This window comes from Alosa pseudoharengus, unplaced genomic scaffold (genome assembly GCF_046254945.1).
Source record: "Alosa pseudoharengus isolate Yale_2024_CS ecotype anadromous, Long Island Sound unplaced genomic scaffold, YU_APseudo_1.1 YU_APseudo_1.1_scf_20, whole genome shotgun sequence".
Taxonomy (NCBI): Eukaryota; Metazoa; Chordata; class Actinopteri; order Clupeiformes; family Clupeidae; genus Alosa; species Alosa pseudoharengus.
Window position 1 is genome coordinate 16,869,035 of NW_027468664.1, and position 24,379 is coordinate 16,893,413.

General features: G+C 45.8%; 1 protein-coding gene across 2 annotated transcripts; it reads left to right on the forward strand.

Moving 5' to 3' along the window:
- Positions 1 to 681: 681 nt before the first annotated feature.
- On the forward strand, positions 682 to 24,189 carry golgb1 (golgin B1). 2 transcript variants are annotated; one of them, XM_076296717.1, is made up of 20 exons: positions 682 to 762; positions 1,568 to 1,655; positions 2,725 to 2,913; positions 3,352 to 3,474; positions 4,123 to 4,284; positions 5,223 to 5,345; positions 6,793 to 6,906; positions 8,293 to 9,061; positions 9,384 to 9,463; positions 10,191 to 10,260; positions 10,665 to 15,816; positions 15,917 to 16,340; positions 16,761 to 16,994; positions 17,563 to 18,417; positions 18,623 to 18,807; positions 19,218 to 19,377; positions 21,322 to 21,404; positions 21,728 to 21,799; positions 22,113 to 22,188; positions 22,595 to 24,189. In XM_076296717.1, exons 2-20 carry the CDS (start codon positions 1,575 to 1,577, stop codon positions 22,730 to 22,732), a joined length of 9,090 nt encoding a protein of 3,029 aa, XP_076152832.1. In that variant the 5' UTR covers positions 682 to 762; positions 1,568 to 1,574; the 3' UTR covers positions 22,733 to 24,189. The 2 variants fall into 2 exon arrangements, with proteins under 2 accessions (XP_076152832.1, XP_076152833.1); XM_076296718.1 differs by having other exon boundaries at positions 720 to 762; positions 1,523 to 1,655.
- The last annotated feature ends 190 nt before the right edge of the window (positions 24,190 to 24,379 follow it).

Here is a 24,379-nt window from a genome sequence, read left to right on the forward strand (position 1 = left end):
TAAAATACCCCCCCCCCCCCCCCCCCCCCAACACACACACACACATTAAAAAAAAATGAAACCAATATAACAATTCCCATAAGGCTTTTCTGATTCACTGTCGATAGAGTTGAAACGACCAACACTGAGCGCTGCTTTCCTCATCTCTCAACCTCATGATCACTGACGCTGCGAGCCACTGACGAAGATGACCGCTGTGGCACTGGGGGTTCGACTGTTCTCCTCCCCAACCTGTTCAGTTGTCTGTAAATGGACCCAAACACTGTTGTTGTGCCCCGAGCAAACAGTGAGGTCCACCTTGCAACCTCTACCATACACCTCACTGAGCTTGACAGGAACTGTGCAAAAAGTGTGGTGTAGTGGGCAAGAAGCAACAGACTGCGGCCCAGTTGCCTGCCGTAGTTGACGATCAGATTGACCCTGACGTCAAGTCCCTTAGCTCTTTGTTGTACCATGCTGAAACACCACGGCGTGAATGACCATAAGTGTTTGAATTTTCATTCATCTATTGAGATCATGCTTGGACAATGCTGCAAAGCCACTCTACCACAACACTGAATCACACACTTTCAGGATCACTGTCGTGTCGTCGGAGTATTGGAATTTGCATACGGTCCCTTGCTGTTGCGCAGCACGGTGTAGTCCAATCGTTGCTCAGTAAGTTTTGTTTCCGGGATGTTTGGTGATGTGGCTTAGCTTGGAAATTCAGGAGACGATTTTGTGAAATAAAAAAAGCAACCTGTCCACGGAGAACTCACACAGGTAAGTGTAACGATATTAACAAGCAATTACTTCTCATTCTCTGACCAGGCGCAACATATAGCTGTCACACACACAAACACTGCAGCACAATAGTGTTATAATTATCCTCATTAGCTGCTGTTTACGAGACAACACATTGCGTGCACTTCTAGGGAGCTAGCTTGCTTGCTAGCTCGTAGTTCCATCAGCGAGCGTATCGCACACTGCACATAACACTGGAACTTGCATGTGCGATTCACAGTCTTATCGATTAATTCATACCTTTACTTGCATCGATGTGATCACTGTCATATTTGGGTTGAGAAAGTAAGACATCCATCTTGCCAATCTTTACTGTTCTGTAGACCGAACCAAATGACGCAGTCGCAGTCGTACGTCCTGCTATTTCGGTTGTGTTCGGTACTGGACGAGAGTTACCGAATGTTGTGGTTTTGTCATTACATGATTATGATTAAAGATGAGATAGGTGGCCAGATGCAAATCACATACTCCGCGTAAACACTCAGTATTTATTGTGAAGTGTGGGATGAATGTAATACTTTGTTTCAGATGTATTCAAGTATGAATTAATGTGCCAGAAGTTTTGTCTAAATAATTTATGTCAAGCATGTATGTGTTTTTCATCCTGTGTATGAGAATGGACTGTGTTGTATACCTCATGTATACTGATCATGGACCTAATGACATACAACCATTTACTACCATTCTAAACATGACTAAACATGTGGAGGATTCAAAGTCTTTATCCTTTCTGTCACAGTTTGCTTTGGGTTTTGCTTTGAGCTGTTGTTCCTCCTGCTGTCAGGGTCATCATGCTCAGCCGACTGGCCCAGGGGGTGAACTCCGTCCTGCAGGAGCTCTCTGGAGAGGAACCTCCAGACGGGACCTCTCAGGTGAGATGCCCCATTTCAATGACAATTTCAATGGGAGACGGCAGTGCCATCAATGCCAAGAAGATGGGTTCAGTGCCAAGAAGATGGGTTCAGTTCTACTTTATACTACCCACAAATACCTGCTGTTGGGTTCTCTGTGCTATCATGAGTGTGCAAGTGTTGGCTAAACCAGATAGGTACACTGACACTTAAACAGATCTGAACCTGACCTAACATCGGCCTGTCGGCCCTCACACACCAAGTCCAGGTGTATTGCAAGGTCCGCTCCTATTTGGAAACTGATCAAATTGAAGATAACTTGAAGTTAAGGGGAACTATTAGCTCACCTGCTAGGAATATGCAGGACTGGGTGTCTGTATCATCACTATGTTAAGGGCAGGGTTTTGCTTTGAAAATTAATAACAGTGTTGCCTTTTCTTGTGGTCAGTCTATGAAATACCAGTAAAGGGTTCATGTCTTGTTACACTATCTACTGACAAGCTTTTAGCATCCAACCTTGTGGAAAAGGAAAATTACTCGTGCTCTTGTTATTTTCAAGCTTACTGAATGTCAACTATTCATTTACACCAATGATAGGGATTCAGAGAGCACATGGCACAAATGTAAATTAGCACCAGCCACCAGCCAAAGGCTGGTAAAATATGAAAGTGGCGGGTAGATTGCAGACAGAAAATAATGATTTGCTATTGAGTGGCTGGGGAATTCTGCCATTTATTTGTCTTTGGCTGTTAGATGCTCACATTTTAAAATGTTAATTTCCTCCCCTGTGCCGCATACACTACGCCACATGCTACATACACAAAGCTATATCACATGCAGCACAATAGCCCATACCATGCACACCATAATTCCATTCTTGTAGCTAATTAGATAGTGACTGCGCTACAATTATCATTTATATTGATTACATTGGTTTCAGTCAGAAAAACTTGCCTTATGTGATAATTTATTAATATACTGTATGCTCCTCCTGGGATTTTGGCCCATGTCTGCACTATATAGCCTACTTAGAGCAGAGAGGAAATAAGGAGTTTTTTCCCTGATATCTTATTTCCTCCCCATCCTCCAGGAGGGCGGCCTGGTCCCCCAGCCCCTGCCTGATGGTGGTGATGAGGAGGCGACCTCGCTCGGGGAGCTCGGGGCCCCGGCTGACGAAACCCTGGAGAGGCTGGCCCAGACGGAGCAGCTGGTGGTCCAGCTGAAGGAGCTGATTAGGGAGAAGGACAACCAGCTGGCCAGCACCGAGAGGCGGCTTAAGGTGAGAGGGCAGCTGGATTGTAGCGGGTAAGGGGAGAGCAGAGAGACTGTTGATGAGATCAAAGTTTTTCTCTCTCTTCCTCTCTCTCTCTCTCTCTCTCTCTCTTTCTTTCTTTCTCTCTTTCTCTCTCTTGTAATTCTCTTCATGGTACGACCTCAATTTAGCAGGATTTATCATGGGTGTTGTAAAGAGGTGCTGCAGGTTGCATGTTTGGGTCCAGGGAGGGAGGGAGGGAGAAAGACTCTGTTAATAAAAGTTGTTGTTGCCTTTATTTGAATGTAGTTCATAGGAGTGGTGAGCATTATTGTTGGTACCAGAGTTACACATATCAGAATTATCCTTGCAAACAGCCAGCAGGAAAGCAATTCTAACTGTGTGTGTCTGTGTCTGTGTGTCTGTGTCCGTGTGTGTTTTCTGTACATTGCTGCATATTTCCAGGAGGAAAAAGAAGCAGGGGATGCACGTTTCACGAAGCTCAAGCTTCAGGCCAAAGCCAAGATGGCTGCTCTGAACAAACAGATAGGCGAGCTGAAAGGACAGGAGAGGCTCAACGTCAGTCAGGTAAAACTCTAACTATAAGTGCTTGTGTTTCTAGATTACAGTCCCATTCTATTCCTCTGTAGTAGGCAAAACATGTTTTTACTACATTAATGCGTTGTTTCCCAGAAAGTAAGGTCTTGATAAGGAAACAAAACATAATCCATGGCTTGTTAAACTGTGAATAATCAATGTAATAATAATTAATGGAATATTAGATAAGATTCAACGTCATTGCTATTGTGTGGAGCACAGGCACATAGCCAATTAATTGCTGTATTTGATCTCTATATCTATCTGTATCTCTCTATATCTCTATATCTATCTCTCTCTCACACACACACACACACACTCTCTCTCTCCCTTTCTCTCTTTCTATACATACATTATGTATATATAAATACTTAATAGTAATAGTTTTTTTTTTTACTGATAGACAAGCATATTAGCAAGAAGTGAGAAGAAATGCTTTATCTCAGGGCTTTTGTTTGGCTGTTCTGTCTAACGAAGACAAACCCCCCTATTGATAGTCCCTGCTGTGCTCAGACTAACACCATTCACAGTCAATGCCTGGAGATGCAGCACGCTCTCCACAGCTCCTCCCCACTCATTTAATCAAGCTATCGTCCGCTGACCTTCACAATTCGTCCAACTTTGTGTTTGTGTTCGAAGAGCTCGGAGGGCTCGTTTACAGTGGCGCCGGGCGTGGAGGAAGAGCTCCAACAGCTTCGAGCCAAACTCCAGGAGGAGGAGTCGGCTTCCAGGGCCCTGCAGGAGTGCCTCGGGGCGGCCGAGCAGCTCCTGAATGAAAAGGAACAGGGTCACGCTGAACAGGTTTGCCTTGTTGTCACACACTGCCACAGATGTTGTTGTCACACACGTCATCATACCCACACAGAACAGGGTGTGTATAAATAAAAACAATTACTGTAATGAATGACTAGACATGTGTGTGCTTCAAAAAACCTACTGCATAGTTTGGGATCAGACATAGTCTTAACCGTGTGTTCTGAACATCCACTTAGTCACTACATAGTGCTCTATGTAGTGACTTAGTGGGAATTCTTAGCATAGGGTTTGTCTTGAATCCTTGCCCCAAGAGTCTTTGACATATATATTTGACACATTCTAAGGTCATTCAAATTAGTGCACAGTACAGTGGTGAAGATTTGTTTACTTGGTCATGTGGTCAATGTTGAGGAAATATTCTGTGCACTAGTGGAATCTTCGTGGCAACAGGAACAGATCGTGCATGCGTGCTGTGTGCCGGCTTTAGATAATCTCTCCATCAGGAAGTGAATAGCGTTTGAAAATTGAAAGGTGCTGTGTGGGATTCTAATCCATTTTTTTAAAATCACATTGCACCTCACAGTCCTCTGTCTGTCCAGTCAGTGTGTGTGTGCTCAAAAAAGAAAAAAAGAAAGAAATGTTGTCATACACAGTGGCTCAGACTGAGCCATAAATACTTCAAGCCAATTACCACGTTGCTTCAGCGGCACAGAATAGAGGGGTGTACTCTTGCTGGCTGTTGAGCGCAAATGCAGACTGCATCTTTTAAACGCTCCCAGTCACAAGGCAGGCTGTATCAGCAAGAGGGCCCAAATGGCTGAATACCTCTGTGTGCAATGTCAAAAAATGACAGCTGAAATCACATGCGAGATCCGCCAGTGTTTCCCATACATTGGCTTATTTGTGGCGGCCCCCCCACAATATCAACATTGACCACCCTTGATCTGCATTACTGAGGGTCGTTGTGCTGCTGTCTCTCTCAGGTGTGTCGGCTGCAGGCGGTGATCGGAGAGAAGGACGTCCGCTTTCAGGAGCAGATCCAGAAACACGAGGAGGAGCTGCTCCGAGTGTCAGCCCAGGCCCCAGCTGATACGGAGCTGCAGCAGGTAACACCAGCCTCCTCCGGGTCCCAAGATGGTGCGGGCGTGGTGGAGCATTGGTAGCATTGCAGCCTGACAATCGGTTGGCCTCGTTTTGATTTCAAACCTACCATTGCGAGTCAGTGTTGCTTTGGGTATAAGTAAAATACCGGTCACTGTACATCAGCGGTTCCCAAACTTTTTTTCCCGCGGACCACCTTCTACATCCTGACTCGGCTCGCGTACCCCCACCATCCAACACATCAAAAAGTAACACATTCTATTGACGCATTCCAGGCATCGTTGTTTAATTAGCCGCCCTACATGATAACATAATCAAAATGTGGAACTGGTCTATGAGCTCTCACGTAAAAAAAAAACAGTGTGGAGAACCACATTAGAATGGTTAGGTAGCATCTCACTGCAGACCACGCACTGTGGCTTTGGGCAGTCTGTCTCCCAATCCACGTGAAGCCTAGGGCTATACTGTATGCCTTATCATACTTTCGTTTTCTTTGCGCAGTCTTTTCTGTCTCGTTCTTTCTTTTATCCCCCTGCGCTCCATCTCCACCTTCATTAGTCTGTCCCCCACCCCATTCCATCGTTACCCCTGTCCTGCTCTGTTTCTCTCGCTTCTCCTCTTCGATCGCTTTAATTAGGCCTTTTGGACAGTGTCCCTGTTTTTAGCCAGTTTTCCATGTTTACGCAGCCTTCTACCTAGCCTATACTTCAACGAAACTAACGCGCCAGATATTCTGGCTGCCCGCAGGAAATCACGTATTGTGTGTAGCTTATTTTTTAATGAAAACATAGCCTATTATAGAGTTTACAAATGATTTCCTTTAATTTCACGTTTCCATATCATTATAACCCAATTCGAAATTATGTATTATTTATGAATTAATTAGAGTATTAATTAATTAATCATTTTTAACTCCTTTCCGCCATTGGCCTTTTCATCTCGCGTAGCCCCCTAGTGGCAGCTCGCGTACCACAGTTTGGGAATCCCTGCTGTACATGACTTTACAGTAATTTCCTCAATATAAACTGCATGACGGTGTTTTATGCAAACTAAAAAAGAAAGACAAAACCTTGTGTTGACCACACCCATGTATTAAACTTAGTGCCCAGTAGCCCAGTGAATGAATCAAATCAGTTTTTTAATCAGAAAGAAGATTGAAGAAAAGATGCATTCTCATGTATTAGCCCGTCCCTGTTTATAGCTGGCTCCAAAGGGACATTTTGACAGAGCGCTGTCACTATTGTCAAGTACGTAGGTAACTAGGTTTGATACGACATATACCGTGTTTTAAGCTGGGTGATGTGACTGCTATATCCCTTTGCTACATATAAATCATTGTGAGGCTGTACGTAGTAGTGTATGTGTTAATATACCTTATCAGATAGATTGGGTGCAAGTTGGCCATAAGTTATAAGTTAGGCAAACACAGAGTTTATAACTATATCTCAACAGGCACTGCGTTCATCGCAGCGACGGGTGGAGGAGCTGGAGGAGTCGCTACATTCACGCCAGCAGGTTCTGGAGATGCTGCAACAGGAGCTCAACAGTGCTGATCAACAGAAACAGGTACACACACCACCATTCACATCAACACTCAAACATGGACACAGATGTACGAATAGGTGGATAGTAGGTTTTAGGCTGGCGTCTGCGCCTTATGTTGAAGTCTGTGTATGTGAAGGTGTTTTGCCTGGTGTCCAACAGATGAAGTAGATACGTGGAAAGGAGGAAACAGGACTCAGGGGCTGATGCCTCAAAAGTGTTGTATTAAATTTTAAGCCGAATAGGTGGATATTAATAAAATGATCAGTAAAACGTAAAACCTTTATCAATGCCTTATTTTCTACCTTTTATTGAAACTATGAATGTGGCAGTTGCAGCTGTTCAGCTTTAAGCTTTTTGTGTTGACACTTCAGCATTCATGAAGGAAGGTTATTGCTGTCGGCAATGGTAAAAGTACGTCACCCACACACAACATCTAAACACAACAGCAAAGACCACCTAAAGCAGCTTTTCCAAATCCCAAATTACACCTGATAATTGAAGTCCTAAAGCGCAGAATGTCTTACCATACATTCACCATGAAAAAAGTCTCAGTTAAAAAACTACACAGGATTCACGGCATCCAACATTCATCAGCAGCTTTTGCTCAGTTAAAAAATGAAGCAGGGCAGAAGTCCTTGCGCTTTACGCCCTTACGCCCTAGTTGCTTTAGATAATAGCTGCCCAAAAGTTTTGGCAGTAACAAATTTTGTGTTTCATAATCTTTGCTGCTTCAGTTTGTGTGGTGGCGATTTACATTGTTTCTAGATTATCGTGCAGTGATCAAATGCAGTACAAGTGAGCTGAAATCACATGTTTTCTTGTGTTAACAATGGTTACCCCCAAAGACAAAAGTGCAGCTGGTTGTTCTTCAATATACATGTGAGACAAGACGAAAAGAATCCAAAAATACTGAAGCAGCAAAGTTTGTGAAACACAAAATTTGTGTCCCCGCCAAAACTTTTGGCCACGACTGTAAATTAGTTTATTGTCCCCAAAGGGGACATTTTCACAGTTTCAGTTTCACAGTCGCTGCACACGCAACTTCATACATTACGTCTCACAGTACAGATAACATATTAAATGACATACAGTGTAGACACATTGATACATAGCACCACAGGCACGTCACACAGATGCATAGCACAATAGACCCTTTCAACAATAAAAACAAAAACAATGCTTGAACATTTTATTTGGTTCCCAATCTACTTCCTCTGCATTAAGATAACATATGGAATGTTAAAACGGAAGCCTTGTGGGGCCAACTATGATGCTGATAATGGAACTCTCTTGAAAGGGTCTATATTTGTGTAAGTCCCTGTGGGGTGTGCATCTGTAGTCTCTGTATGGTGCTATGCATCTGTAGCATTTAAAGAAATTCTTATTTTTCCTGTCCACCGTGTGCAGATCCTGACTGCACAGTTCCGTCAGATGGAGCAGGAGCTGGCCGACGTGTGCAGGCAGAGGGAGGAGGAAAGGCAGCAGTGGACCCAGCATGTGGCCCAGACGCAGGTTGAGCTGGGCGCCTTGAGGGCCGGCCTGGAGTCCTCCGAGAGGCAGAGGGAGGAGGCCGCGGCGCGTCAGGAGACCGAGGCCCAGCAGCGGGCTGCGGAGATGGAGGAGCTCCGGGCACAGCTGGCCGCCGCAGGAACGGAGAGGGAAAATAACAACGGTTTCAAGGGCGAGCTGGTTGCGTTGCGAGCCAGTTTGGAGTTTGCGCTGGGCGAGCGGGAGGAGGTGATGAGAACGATGGAAGAGCACGCAGAGGCGAGAGATGCGGAGCTGGTCATGCTCCGCGAGAGGCTGACTGTGGCGGAGACGGAGAAGGAGGAAAGGGTGAGGAGAGAAGGCGAGGAGGTGCAGAGGCTTGAGGTGGAGCTGGCTGCCCTCAGAAAGAGCCTGGAGGCGGGGAAGGAGACGCAGGGTGAAGGAGTCCAGCTCAAGGACACCCTGGGACAGCTGTGGAGGCGGCTGCACTCTCTGACCGCGGGGCCTGTGGAGGGGCTGGCGGAGGAAGACGAGGGGGCAGCGGCAGCATCATCCATCCCCAGCGACCCCGCTGAGTGTCTGGCTGCCCTTCAGGCTCTGGAGGCCATGATGCAGCGTCTGAGATCAGAGCGAGAGGAGAGAGAGGCACAGCTGGACCAGGTCACAGTCAGCATGGCCTCTCTCAGAGGTACAGTTATTGATTAAACTTACACAAGGATTTTAGGGGCTGTACTAAACAGCTTGCCAAGTTTACACAGGCCTAGGCTTTCATTACATTTACATATTATTGCTTTTGTCCCAAAGCGACTTAAAAATAATAGAGATCAAGGTACAATGCGAATAGGCTTTTTATATTTAATGTATAACATCCATTTTTATGTGTGCATGGTTTCATATTTGAACATACATTTCATACTGAAATTACATGGTTTTACAGAGCATTTAGTCTGACAACTTTATTCTCAGTAACAGTGAGTGTCATTTATTTCATGGAGAGTTTTGTCTTTCAGGACAACTGGATAAAAACACAACTGAAAGGGAAGAAGCAATTGCCAGGATACAGGAACTGGAACAACAAATAAACAATCAGGTTAGTTTAGTTTTTGTCTTTTATTTTCAAAAACATAGTGAATTTTAAAATAGGGCCATGGAGCTTTATAAAATAGTGATATAGTCATGAAAAAATAGCATAATTGTAAATAATGTAAATTACTTTATATAATTTTACTTGTATATAATATGTAATAATGTGAATTACTTTATAATATAATGTTTATATAATATGCAATGTTATTTAGGATTAATGTAGTGCATGCTATTCAATATATTTCCCACAGTTTCATAAGAGACAAAGGTTTGCAAATGATCTGGCCATAAGGGTGTCAGAAGAAATGCAGACTCACTAGTATGCCATCAAGAGGCATGCCCTGCATGTCATGGGCACTGGAGCAATCTCTTGCCCTGACCCAGTTTGGTCAGTGAGATGGGGAACGACTATATAACAACAGCAGACAGACAGAGACAGTCAGACAGACACAGGTCGAAGTTAATACACAGACAGACCAGAGCTCCTCCTTGGGTCATTTCAGTTTTAATCCACTCTTCTCTGACAGCAACATGTGTGCAGCATTGACCTTCATGCTAGAGCTTATACATATTGTGACAGCTAGCACAATAAGCAGCAGTACTTTCACTAAATGTAGTTATTAAAGCTCTCAGCATTGCACTGGCACTTTCATGGTGTGTGTTTTTTTTTATTATACACTGTGCAGCCATTAGACGTACAAATCCTCTTGTGAATGAATTCTCTCTCCCAGGTCACCGGTGAGTCAGCAAGAGAGCATGTGACTGACCAGTCCCAGGAGGATTTGACGAGGGCGGACACAGGTGACCTATCATACAGTTCTTTGTTTGCTTTTGTTGCTGAGAATACTAAGCAGAGCACAGCAAAGCAAAAGGACTTTGACCTGCTGCTGCTTTGACCTGCTGCTGATTTTTTATCGATTTGCTCAGCCCTAACTGTAGCCTCAGCTTAATATTAAATTATTTGTAAATTCAATTTTTGTTGACGCACCCTCTATGTGAATGTGTTTAAACCTGAAAGACCAGTGATTTTGCCAGTCCTGTGTAACTAAAAAATTAAGACCTCATACTAAATTTAGCACATTCCAAAAATATTAAAATAAAAAAATAAAAAATCTGTACCATGTTAATTTGAAGTTCCACATCCTTCAAATATACAGTCACCGCTGAATTATTAAACTAACACTGTTTTTCTCTCTTAATCCCAGGTACAGCAGAAGGACAAGTTGAGGTAAACAGTCTGCAATCAAACATCTTGGCCTTGGAGCAGCAGCTGCAAGAGAAAGAGAATGAACTTGTTTTCCTCCAGGAGCAGCTTGCCATCTCAAGTCAGCAAAAAATCGAATGCCAAGAGCCTGGTAACGACCAGAGCAATGAGGCCACCTCTCTTATGCAAGACAGCACTGGAGCCCTGCCAGACCTCCTAGACGACACAACAGAGGAAGAAACAACTCTTGTGGCAGACGAGTCATCCATTATGTACACCTCTGCTGATAATGAGAGCAGTCCTGAACTCATTCAGCCTCCGACTGAATCCCCGGGAGAGTCCAAAGGTGCTTCCTCAGATGAGATGGTCACTAGCAGTGACTCTGAAGTGGCCCACAGCAGCTGGACCCTCTTGGAGGCTGTCAACCAGGAAGGTGGTCAGGACTGGCCTTCTGTAATGCAAGACCTAAGCCAGCTGCATATGCAGTCTTGGGAGGAAACTGCTGAGCAGGATAGGTCCACTTCCTCAATAGTGCAGGTGGAGTCATCCTCAGTTGTCATCCGAGAGACAGTACAGGTTAACGTAAGCCAGCAGATGGCCTCCCTTGTGGATGTAGAGTCTGGTCCTAGCCAAGCTTTTGCTCAAGTCTTGGCAGATGAGCTCCAGAAGAAGTACAGTGAACTGCTGGCTGAGCTGGAGAGACTAAGAGCTTCAGCTTCTCAAACTGAAGAAAAGGCCCAGGGGCTTGAAGAGCAGCTCCAGTCTGTCACTATCAGCAGGGAAGAGGCAGAGACCAGGGTTCTAAGCTATGAGGAGGAACTGAGGGCTGTTAAGGCTGAGATGGACATGCTGGCTCAGCAGAGGGATGCAGTGAAGGTCCTGGAAGAGCAGCTGGCCAGTTTGGAGTCGGACTCTCAAACCAAAGAGCAGAAGATCCTTGGTCTGCAGGCAGACTTGGAACAGGCTCAGTGTTCGCTTGCTGAGCAAGAGGGCCAGGCTAGGATGCTTAGTGCCCAGCTGGAGGACAAGGAGCTCAGCGCTGCTGAGCTGGAGAGGAAACTTGAGGAGGTGGAGGCAAGACTGTTGGAGGTCACCCAGGCTGAAGAGCTGGCAGAGACCTCCCTCTGTGAAAAAACGGCAGAGATTGAAGACCTGCAGATGCAGCTGTCTGAGAAGAAACAGGAGATGATTGAGCTCAATGACAGCATAAGTGCCAAACTGCAGCAATCTGGCGAGGAGAAGTTCCAGGTCTCCAGTGAGGTCAAGAAGCTCAAACAGCAGATTTTGGAGATGGAGAGTATGTCTGCTGAGCAGAGGAAAACAGAAGGCAAGGAGGATGTTACCCATGACAGTGAAGAGCTTGCAGGCTTGCGAAAAGAGAAAGAGGGCTTGTTACAGCAGGTGTCTACTATGAAAAAGGACGGAGACTTAATTAAAAGGAAACTTCAGGCAGCTCTGGTGCAGCGTAAGGACCTAATGAAGAAAGTTGCTGCTTTTGAGGCGCAAGCAGAGAAAAGCAAACAGCAAGGTGAAGTTGCAGAGGTTAAAACCTGTGGCTCTCCTACTGATGAGACCAGAGAGAAAGAGGAGGAGATACAGAGAATGAAAGTGTTACTAGAAGAAGCCAAAGAGACTAAAAGGTGCAAAGAAGAGGCACTGGAGAAGCTTGAACATCAAATGTCAGAGCAGGAGAAAGCCTTGATTGCTGTAAATGCAGAAAATCAGAGACTGGCCGAGGAGGTGAACAGTATGAGCCAAAGCAAGGGCCAAGTGCCACAAGATGAAGAAGAGAAGGCAAATCTGCAAATCAAAATAGGGTCCCTAGAATCTGAGCTTGAAAGGCTTCAGAAGAAGCTTCAGGATGCTGAGGAGGCACGCAAGGACACCATCCGCAAAGCTAAAGAGAAAGATCGCCACCACCGTGAGCAGCTGAAACAACAGAGAGAAGACCACAGCGCCTTTTTGGAGCGCTTTGAGGCTCAGAGTGGACAGTTGGATGACTTGCTCAATCGACTGAAGGAGCTGGAGGACCTGCAGATGCTGAGAGTGGATGAGGAGGCAGCACCGCAGAAAGTTCAAGCTGAACCTCTGGTCGAAAAGTCAGAGAAATCAGTTTCCAGCGATTGGGCCCAGGAAGACTGGGTGGACTTTGCTGCTCCTGAGACAGAGGCACAGCAGAAAGAAGCAGAGGACCAGACATCATCTTTAACACCAGCTTCAATACCAACACCAGCAGTGAAAAGCAGTGAAAATGAGGCTACCTTCAAAGCTCTCAGGGAGGAAATTGAAGCTGAGCAGGCTTCCCGTGTGGAGCTAGAGGGCTGCTTGAAGGAGACCCAGAATTCTCTGTCACTCAGAGAGGCTGAGATTCTTGAGCTAGGTAAAGAGCTACAGACGCTGAAAGAAAAGGACAAGCAGATAGATATTCTTTCTAATGAATTGGAAGTCTTAAAGGAAAAATGTGTCCAGGCTGAGGCACATGCAGAAATGCTGAAAAAGGAAGTTGAAGACGTCACGACGGCGGCCAAGGCGAGCTTCTCCGACTCAGCTGCTCCCTTGGCCTTGATGCAGGCTGAGGCGGAAGAGTTCAAGCAATTCTTAAATGACAAGAATGATGAGATCATGAATCTAAGCCAGCAGTTGTCTGACCAGAACAGTCTACTTCAGAAGATGCAAGAGACTGTGTCTGAGAAGGACCAGCTCATTAACTCTCTCAAGGAAAATTTGACGGCAGAACAGGAGAAGAGTCAGCGGCTCGAGGCCGAGGTCCCCTTGAGGCAGGAGGAGGAGAAGGGCAGCAATGCTAAACTCCAACAGCTGCAGCGAAAGCTTCAAGCCGCTCTCATTTCTCGAAAGGAAGTTTTGAAAGAGAACTCAACACTAAAGGAAGAGCATGCTGCTGCGGAGAAGACTGTGGTGGAGCTACAGAAGAAACTTGAGAATGGAGAGGCAGAGCTTAGCAAGCTGAGAGCGGAAAGGGAGAGGCTGATCGAGGAAGTGGATCGAAGCCTAGTTGAGAACCAGAGCCTGGGAGCTTCCTGTGAAAGCCTCAAGCTAGCCATGGATAGCTTGCTGAGTGAGAAGGAAGCTTCTAGACAGCAGGCTGAATTAGTTAAAGAGGAAACTGCACAAGCATCCCGCGAATGGGAGGAAAAGGTGCAAGGCATGAAAGATGAGTATGAAACTCTGTTGAAATCCTATGAGAACGTCAGCGATGAGGCAGAGCGAGTGAGACGAGTTCTTGAAGCTGCTCGTCAGGAGAGGCAGGAGTTGGCTGCCAAGGCCCGTGCCCATGAAAGTGCCCGACAAGAAGCTGAGAAAATGGCTGAGGAAGCACAGAAGGAGGTAAATGCTGTGAAGGACAAGATGAGGAAGTTTGCAAAGACCAAACAGCAGAAGATTTTGGAACTAGAGGAGGAGAATGAACGGCTCAGGGAACAAGATGAAAGGGGTGGGATTAGAAGGGACGACAGGGAGTTGAAGAAGGAACTCCAGAGAGTTAAGGAGGAGTTGGAAACACTCAAAGCTGAGTTGGACTCTACCAAGACTCAGCGAGACTCTTTGGAACAGCAGACAGTAGCGCTGATGCAGCAGTTGAGTGAAGAGAAGGAGACAGTGAAGTCAGAGATAGCATCCTCAAGCACAAGCGTTCCAGTGGAGGAGGTGGTAGTGGCACAGGCAAGTGTAGTGCTGACTGAAATGAACCAGGATGTACCTAATAGTCCACCACAGTCTACCACAGATGTTGATGATCAGAAGGAGTTACCACCACAATCTGAATCATCTATGGAGTCTGGACCAGAACCAGTGGAGTCAGCAGAGGAGACACCAAAGATTGAGGCGATTGAAGATGCTCAGGACCAAACCCAGGACAGTATGAGGGAGTTGGAGGCCTCGCTCCAAACAGCACAGGATACAGTGAAGGAGCTTGAGGCTGCCCTGGAGGCAGAAAAGCAGTCAAGGGCAGAACGAGAGGCTGAGATTACTTCTCAGCTAACCTCTCTAGAACAGCAATTAGTAGAAGCCAAAGGGAAAGAAGATGTCCTCAAAGAGGAGATCTCAAAGAGGGAAGAGCAGCTGAAAGAGCTTCACACTACCCTGGAAGCTGAGAAGGATGACCTGGAAGAGCGCCTGATGAACCAGCTCGCCCAACTCAACGGCAGCATCGCTGGCTACCAGCAAGAGGCAGCCGACAGTAGGGACCGCTTAGCAGACCTCCAGCGAGAGGTTGAGAGGCTGGAGCATGAACGAGCAGAACTGGAAGCGCTGGCGGAGAGTGAGAAAGATCGATCATGCCGGTTAGAGGAGGACAAACGTCAGGCACAGAGGGAGAGAGCCGAGGCAGAGGCCGAGTCAGGGAAACAAAGGGAGCTAGAGCAGAAGCTGAAGTCTGCCCAGAGGGTTAAGGAGGGAAGCCAGAGCCGAGCCAAACAGCTAGAGGAGCTCTTGAGGGAGAAGCAGCTAGAGGTTCGCCAGATGCAGAAGGATTGCATACAGTATCAGGAGAGGATCAGCGAGCTTGGCAAGGAGACCAAAGCTCTGCTGCTGAACAGAGATGAGATCAAAGCGGAACTGGATGCTTCTCGCCAGGAGACCACAAAGGCACTCGAGGAGAAGGCCAAGACAGAGCAGGAGCTGTCTGAATACAAAGGGGAGTTGGAGGAGACTCAGAAAGCAGCTAGTCTGGCACAAGCAGAGAGTGCAGCCTTAAAAGAGACGGCGCTTAAGCGGGAGGCTGAAATCAAAGCTGAAGCTGAGGAAACTCTCGATGAGGTGAGGTACCGCCTGGGAGCGGAGATGAAACACCTCGAGCTCCAACTGGAAGAGTCATACCGCGAGCGAGAAAGGGACGAAGATGTGATACAGGAGGTTCGACAAGTTGCTGACGTCTCCAAGAGAGAGGCCCAGGGAATGAAGGCCAGACTGGACGAGTCTCTGGCACGGCTGGCTGCCTTCTCACGTTCCATGTCCTCTCTTCAAGATGATCGTGATAGAGTGCTGGATGAGGCCCGGCAGTGGGAGAACCGCTTCCACAGCGCCCTCCAGGGGAAGGAGGCAGAAGTGCAGACGGCAGAGAAAAAAGTGAATGATCTCAGCGAGCAACTGCTGAAGGAAACCTCACAAAAGGAAGAGCTGCAGCTGTCACTAGAAAGGTTAGCATTGTCTGGATAACCCACAATTGCATAGCATTTTGATCTATCTATAATCAATGTATTATTTCTTGTTTAATGTTGAATTGTGTGTTTCATTTAGACTGCAGAATGCAGAAGCAGAGTGGCAGGCCAGATGGGATGAAGTGGAAAAGAAGCACGGTGACATTGTGGCCGCTCTGGAGAAGGAGAGGGGGGACCTGAAGGAGTCCCTTACCCAGGCTGAAAGCTCCCTGGCCCAGGCACGCTCCCAGCTGACCACCCTGGAAACTGAGGTGGAGGGGCAGCACCACAGGACGAGTGCTCTGGAGGAGGCTGTGGGGAAGCTGCAGGGAGAACTCAACGAGGCCAGGGCACAGCTGAGGGAAAGAGAGGCAGAGGAGAGGAGGCTGGGCCTGAGTCTGGAGCAGTTGGAGACTGATCTAAGGTCCTCCAAGAACCTGACCGAGTCACTGCAGGCTGAACTGAGTGAGAAGGAGAAGCGAGAAGTTGAGCTTTTAGGAGAAAAAGAGCAGGCAGTGACATTGGTAAGTAAATCACAGACACATTTTATTTGTGGTCATACATAACATTAAACAATTGTGAAAATATGTTTAATGGGCTAGTGATTGCTCACAGTTGTTATTAGAAGGACCAACTGTATACAAGGCCAAGTAAAATACTTCCTAGTACACAACTGAACTGATACATTTTGATGTCAAACGGATGTATGATCCTTTCTGACTTTATGATGAACAAAAGATACTTTTTATGGGGGGCGCTGTGGCTACAGCCCATACCACCACTCCTTCCTGTCCATCTTCACTGTCCTATCTGAATAAAGGCAAAAAAGCCCAAAAATATACTTAAAAAAAGATACTTTTTGTTACCTTTCCACAGAACCTGCTTGATTTTTTTTTAAACGGTTATCATGGTAAGCATTTTTTTTTACTCATGTTGTACCCCAGGCTGTGGAGGAGGCCCGGCGGGAAGCAGACATGAGAGCAGAGACAGCAGAGAAGGAGGTGGAGGTGAGGAGAGAGGAGGTGCGAGATCTGGAGGAGAAGCTCCACAGAACTGAAGAAGACGGCAAACACAGCAAAGCTCGTCTAGAGGCCTTCACCAAGGCCATGGGTTCCCTGCAGGATGACAGGGACCGTGTGCTCAGCCAATACAAACAGTTGGAGGAGCGCCATCTGCAGGTATGGAGGGTTTATTAAAGCACTACATGCACTTCAGTAGTCTCCTTGGTCATGAGACCATTTGTTTGACACCTTAAATATTTCATGATTCAGAGGCAGGCAGCATAACATTGAAACCAAGACCCCATTACTCAGAACACACATCAGAATATAATGCTGTTTTTTAAGAAGATAATTATCTTGGGGCCTCTCTAATATTTAATGGATTATCACAGACATTGACATGCCCATTGATGAATGTGTCAATTATAAAACAGGCTTTTTACAGGCAGCACTCTTGTTTACGGCCTAAACCTTCCCTCCATTATCTAACTCAGAGCCATGTACAGAGTCTCTGTATTACTCTGTTTTCTGTTTGATGTGAGTTTTCTGTGAACGCTTGCAAACTCTCACAAGCAGTTTGACGACGTAGCAAATATACAGGGAAGATGGACAAATGGTTACTATGGAATGTTCACACTAATTTGTTTAAATTGAACTGTTAATAACATGTTTGCCGCTGTTTGCTGAATTTGCACCTCTGTGTATCCACCCACAGCTCTAATCTAACCCTGTTCTACTTCCACAGGTCATGATGGAGAAGGACGGGCTCATCCAGGAGGCTGCCGGCGAGAACAACAGCTTGAAGGAGGAGATCCGCACCCTGCTGGTCCAGCGCGATGACCTCCACGCCGAGAAGGCCAAGCTGGCTGCCCAGCTCCACAGCTACCGGGACGACCTGAACCAGGTACTCAGCATGAAGGACTCCCAGCACAGGCAGCTGCTGGCCGCCCAGAAGGAGCAGATCAGTGCCCTGGAGCGGGAGAAGCAGGAGCTGGAGGCTGTGGTGCGGGACCTGGGTAGCCGGGGACACCTCGCAGGGGGTGAAGTGGAGGAGGAGGGTGTGGTCGCAGTGGAGAGGGAGACTCTGAGCCGGGCGGGTGCTGAGAGGAGGCGGCAGGAGGTGCAGGACGCACCTGGCGCAGAGGTGGAGAAGCTGAGGGAGCAGCTAGAGGTGGCCAGGACCCGGGCGGAGGAGCTGGAGGAGATGCTGGCGGCGGAGCAGGAAGCGCAGGGGGCCAATTCGAAGGAGCTGAATGACCTGCGCTGGGAGGGAGGCGTGATGCGGACGGAGACCGAGACGGCCGCGGAGCGGGTGGCCGAGCTTGCCCGCGACCTGGTGGTAATCGAGCAGAAGCTTCTGGAAGAGAGGGAGGCGGCAGCCAAGCTGCGGGCAGAGAACGAGTCATTCGGCCGTGCCATGAGCTCGCTCCAGGACGCCAGGGATGGGGCGGTCAGCGAGGCCAAGGAGCTGAGGCGCAAGATGGAGGAGATGTCAAAGGGAGGGCAGAAACAACAGGCTCCCTCTAGTGGTGGCTCAAAGGGAGAGGTATGGGGGCTGAAGAACGCCCTCTCAGCCCTGCAGAACGAAAGGGAGAGACTGGTGAGAATTATTAGCATTAGCATTTTGCACATTTTTGTATAGCTTTTCTGTCTCGCAATTCAAAAACAAAACACATTTCAAAATGAATTTTGTATCAACAATATCTTAACAATAGCTTAATAAAACAATATCTTCTATGTATGTTAATCATTGTTTATTGTCAAATTTGTTTTGAAAACTGTGTCTCCTTTTACCTGTCCCTAAGCTGGAGCACTTGCACAAGCAGGACGCAGAGCTGGGCCTGCTACGCTCTGGGGATGTAGCCAAAGTGATCCAGGAGCTGGCCGAGGAGAGGAAGAAGGCTGGTGAGAGGGTGGAGATGATGGGCATAGAGATGAAGGAGAAGGACGCCCAGCATGAGACGGCCAAGCGGGAACTAGAGGTGCTAAGGTATGTAAACCATAGTGTATTTTCTGTATCTGCCATGGTTCATGGCATGGTTCAAATTCGCTAACAGGTTTGTCTGAATTTTCCCAGGCTACCTGCACAGCAAACACCCTGCAAAGCCCCGACAGCTCACTTTAACTGGCTCGCAGCATGCCTGCCAACCAATAAATAGTTTTAAAAAGCTGCTCTTCCTATAGTCTATCATATCATCCTTACTAGTACCTCTGATTGTGTGTTTTTATGGTCTCTCTGTTCTTTTAAATCACATGAATTTGGAAGACCAATTCCCTTCGTCACCATGTGTTACACATTTATCTTTTCCCATGCTTTCTGTCTTTTGCCCTTCCCTCCCCTGGCCCCTGTACAGTATCTGAATCTATTTCTTATTTCTTTGTTCTTATTTTTATCTTCAGACTGGAGCAGGTGGACTGGCAGGCCCAGACGGAGCTCCTGAAGCAGCAGACGCTGGTCACGCTGTCCGACCGCGACCAGCAGCTGCGCCAGCTCACCGCCATGCTGGAGGAGGCTCGGGCTCAGCAGCCCAAAGTTACACGGGAGCACTACCAGAGAGAGGTGAGGGGGCGCATACACAGCCACCCCTTACAGAAAAAAACTATAGTAATACTATAAGACTTCTATAGTAGTTCTGTGGTAGTGTATAATGCTTCTATGATGGTCTGTAACACCTCAATAATATTCTTAACCTCTAGTGCTCCTATAGTACAGACTTGTAGTGGTTCTACAGTATGTCCCAAAATACCATAAGATGTCTATAATATCTCTAGTATTCCTATGAGGTTACTATAATATTTTGTATGTCCCCAAGATTGCTGTAGTAGTCATAAGGGAGGCAAATACACACTCATGTCTTAGAGAAGTACTGCTACACATTGATTACATTTGTTCATTTGCAGAACCGTTTTATCCAAAGTCACCCACCACACTGAATGAGCACTGTGTATGATACTGTGCTTTTATCTGTGTGCTTTACATTTTACTGTATGTAAAGAACAGTAGGACCACACAGATAAGGGAGGCTTTTTACCTGTTCTCCCTATAGAGCAGGGGTGTCCAAACTATGGCCCGTGGGCCAACTGCGGCCCGCCACACACTTTAATCCGGCCCGCCGAGCATTTATTAGTTTTTATCACCCGGAGAGAAGAAATACTCTTTTCTGATTGGCTGGCGGGTGGCCTTTAATTCTGAATAACAGGACACCTTTCCATATCAATGCTTATGAATGGTAACTATAACAACCATAGTAGGACGACGGTTGCAGCGCTCTAGAATCTTTTGGTTGCAGGCTTCCCAACAATGGAATCAACTGTAAACAAGCTAACTGTCCATGCTAAAGTTGTACAACAAGCTGAACTAGTGAGCTTCTTTTTAAACAGAACCGCGTGTTTCCAGTGTTTACAGTGGCAACCAGGTGATAAGCGGGATAACGGCCTTCGAGGTGTGTCCAGTTATACGGAATTAATAGACTTGGGCGGAGGCAACTCCCCTCCGCTGCGCGTCGGGGGTTTTTGCCCCTCGCCTTCGTCCATTAATTCCGTATAACAGGACACCTCGGCGGCCGTTATCCCTTACATCATAGATCTGGCCCGCCACGCACTTTAATCCGGCCCGCCGAGCATTTATTCGTTTATCATAGATCTGGCCCACCACGCACTTAATCCGGCCTGCCGTGCATTTAATTAATTAGGTTATCATAGGCCGCTCGCTATTTTTTCCAGCATAGACGACGCTGTGATTAACTTTAGGCTACTGCAAACTGCTTTACACTCTTCTCAGAGAGCGTTTACCATATCAAAACCATATGTCAAAACAGCTTGTTACATCAAGATACATAGTACCTCCATTGCAGCAGATCTAACTATGCTACTCCATTTAATTGGGAACGCATTTGAGCGTGCACGAGAGGGAGAGAGTGCGACAGGTTCCAGCTGGCTTGTTATTGTTGATAATTGATATCTCCTTTTTATAAGAAGATTTTATAATTCCTTTTAAAAGGAAATCGCGATGGCAACAGTAGTTCCCACTACTGACCATTTATAAACTGTGAGCCATAGGCACAGAATAGCCATAGGCTAGTGGAGCTGGCAAAAGAGTCTTAAAGTGACAGTGCACCATTTATAAATGAATTAAACAACATCAAATGAACAGTATTTCTTAAGAAATTAATTTTCTACAAAACAACAACAAAATTACAAAATTACTTTGTCATAATGATACAAAACATTATATATACACAACAAAAAAATAATGTGTGTGTGTGTATATATATATATATATATACACACACACACACACACACACAATTTTTTTAAAACCCAATGTGGCCCTTGAGTCAAAAAGTTTGGACACCCCTGCCATAGAGCAAACCTGTGTCCCTTTGAAAATGCTCAAATTGGCTGGAGTTTAGAGTTTGTCAAAACTGTGCTTGTGACTTTTCAGAAAGTGTCCAGTTTTGTGAGTGTAAAGGCACTGAGATGGTTTTGTGTTTGTGCACTGTAGGAGAACCAGGCAGACAGCGCCCCCGGAGGCCCTCAGGAGAAAAGTGAGAACTACAGGGCAGAGGTGCTGGATCTTCAGCGCAGGTACCCAATCAGAACTCACAATTTTTTTACTCTGAGGTCCAAACCAGTGAGTTGGAAGCAGTTTAAAGGACCTAACACACACATAATACATGGTCTGGTTTTCATACACATGTCCTGGTCTGTGTGATATACTGCTGATTAGAATGGTAAAACTCAAGAGGTGATTGAGTAGGTGTACAGAGGACACACACACACGCACACACACGCGCACGCACACACACACACAGCCAAAGACGTGCACAAACACAAGACGTAAGCAGCAGGAGTTGCAGGAGAAGCAGCATAAAGATGTGAGTGAAATGATGGGCTTCTGTCTTTGTCAGGTTGGATGAGGAGCAGGAACAGAGGACCGTAGTGGAGGAACAGCTCATGGCTGCCCAAGATCGCCTTAAATGGTATGACCTCAACGACGCCCAATGACAATCAGTAGCCACCGTTTCAGCTTTAGTTTTGGCACTTTTTTCTCTGTAGTCATATGTCAATCATATGTCTGTATCATGCCTGTATGGTGTTACCATAGAGTCCCAATGAGACAGAGAGTTTGTTCTTCTCTCAAAGAGTCATGCAAAGCATAGTTATTTGCAACACAATAATCTGTTACATCCTACAATTCATTACATAATGGAATGCATTCTTTTATATGAACAAAATATCCATGAAACACGTTAACATGTACCAATATAATTCATTTCTCACTACTGTGTTCAGGTATGCACAGGGTGAATTACAGTCTGCATCAGAGACGTCTGTCCTTATTGAGCCACCAGAGGGTGCTGTTACAAGGGTGAGCATGCTTTTAAAATGTCAAATACTGTGTTGTTTATCTTTGCAGACATTGTTATGATCATATAAGTCATTCCTGTACATGTTTTGTTGGTCAGCATATGAACTTCTGCATTGCTGCAATTTCTGACTGTGATGTTTGTCTTCTATTGCTGTCTTCCTCTTCTTGATCATCCTCTTCCTTTTCTCTTTCTGTCTATTGCCATTTCTTCTTCCTCTCTCAATTTCCCTCTTGCTCTCTCAATTTATTTGTCTGTTGTTCCATCTCATATCCCTCCATCTCTCTGTCTTTCTGGTTCTCTTTCTTTTTCACTCTCTCCTCCCTCCTCAACGCCCCCCCCCCCTTCCCTTTCGGTCTCTCTATTTCTCTCTCTCACCCTCCTTCCTTCTCTCTATCCCCCTCTCAGAGTCGGAGCGGTGGGCCGGGACTGGTTCGGATGCTGAGGGCCAGCCTCTGCTCTCGTCAGCGCACCCCTCTGCTGGTCTCTCTGTATCTGTTGACGGTGCATGTACTGCTGCTCATGTGTGTGGGAGGCTACCTGTGAGAAAGAGAGAGAGTGCCACCTAGGGGTCAGAGAGATGAACAAACACCAGCAAGACTTTAGAAACACACACACACACACTCAAATACTGTTTGTTCCGATTGAGCAAGGTGATGATGGTTATGTACAAACCTAAAGGTCATAATATTCCAACTCTACATAGATTTGATGTCAGACCAGTTGGAGGGTGGACTGCTAACATTCAGAGACTTTAAAAATGGCTGAATTCAGGTTTTAATGTGTAATCCTAACACCAAATTACCATTGTAGATGCATACATAAATGTATACCATATATGGAAGAATAAAGATGAGCAGCGCAGCTGTGCACTACCTCAAAATCTATTTCCTTGCCTGTGTTTGGGCACTTCCATTTTATGAAGGGATATCAGTGTGAAATGGCACACCTACTATGCTTGAGTGCAAACTGTGAACACATTGTGTATGGGGTGCCTTGGGATTTAACTAAAGATGGATACTGAGCTTCAGGGTTTGTTCATCTCTCTCCTACCCACTCTGCTCTCTATGTCCACAACCAGCCATCCGTTCCGGTCACACTAAAGGACACCGTCACATTTGAAAAATATAAAAGAGAGATCTGTTTCTACTACATTCCCTGTTATTATGAGCAACGTTTTAAAAAGTTATATTTTGTTTTCAGCTCTTTATTCCTGTAGTAAAGAGCACACAGAGTAGTTAATGATGTGCAATGGTGTGTTTCATTCATCTTGCCCATGCAGGTGAATGAATACTGTGTGTGTGTGTGTGTGTGTGTGTGTGTGTGTGTGTGTGTGTGTGTGTGTGTGTGTGTGTGTGTGTGTGTGTGTGTGTGTGTGTGTGTGTGTGTGTGTGTGTGTGTGTGTGTGTGTGTGTGTGTGTGTGTGTGTGTGTGTGTGTGTGTGTGTGTGTGTGTGTGTGTGTGTGTGTGAGAAAGAGAGAGAGAGTGGTAAAGGGGGCTGCTGTATGTACCCAGTATTTGTACAACAGTGTCATTATTCATGTTGAACTACTTTGCCAAACTTGTGCAATACTTCCATTAACTTGCTATAGATTTGTTCCTGGGTTGTGCCCTTTTACTTTAACTCATCACAAAATCAACTTCTGATTTTCTTACCAATCAAATTTAAGAAGCTGGTATAGCTACTACCTGTAATAGGCTACTATTACAAAAACTGTACTGTTATTCATGACTTTAAAAATAATTTATTCCATGATTTGTTTCTTCGCTAATAGACTGACTCCTCATGTCTCATTCAAGTGTCCCCGTACTGCTGTATACTGTTATAGACCTGTTTGGCTGTATAAATGTAGACTGTTGTTCGGATGGTTACAGTATGTTGTTACCCACAGCCCAAAGTGGGTTAATTATTTTATCTCTATCTGATATGTAAAATACACTTCTGCTTATATTTCCATTTTATTCTTCTGTCTTTAGGGCTATTTTTCAAATAAAAATATTTATGGGAATATTTAAATTGTGATTCACTTATTGTGATACTATTTAATTCTGCCTTCTAGAACTCCAAACGTTGAATGGGCTTTTTGTTGTATTTTTTCAACCAATTTTCATTTTGTTGAATGGATTTTTTGTTGTTGTTAAGCAGTCGCCTTTATCCATAGCGGCTTCCAACAAAAAATAACAATAAACATT

Excerpts from the sequence above, each read along its gene's own strand:
- golgb1 (XM_076296717.1), top strand. The coding sequence starts at position 1,575 with ATGCTCAGCCGACTGGCCCAGGGGGTGAACTCCGTCCTGCAGGAGCTC. Across the intron at positions 5,346-6,792 it reads CTGATACGGAGCTGCAGCAG|GCACTGCGTTCATCGCAGCG; the intron begins GTAACACCAGCC and ends ATATCTCAACAG. Across the intron at positions 16,995-17,562 it reads TGGAGGAGCGCCATCTGCAG|GTCATGATGGAGAAGGACGG; the intron begins GTATGGAGGGTT and ends CTACTTCCACAG.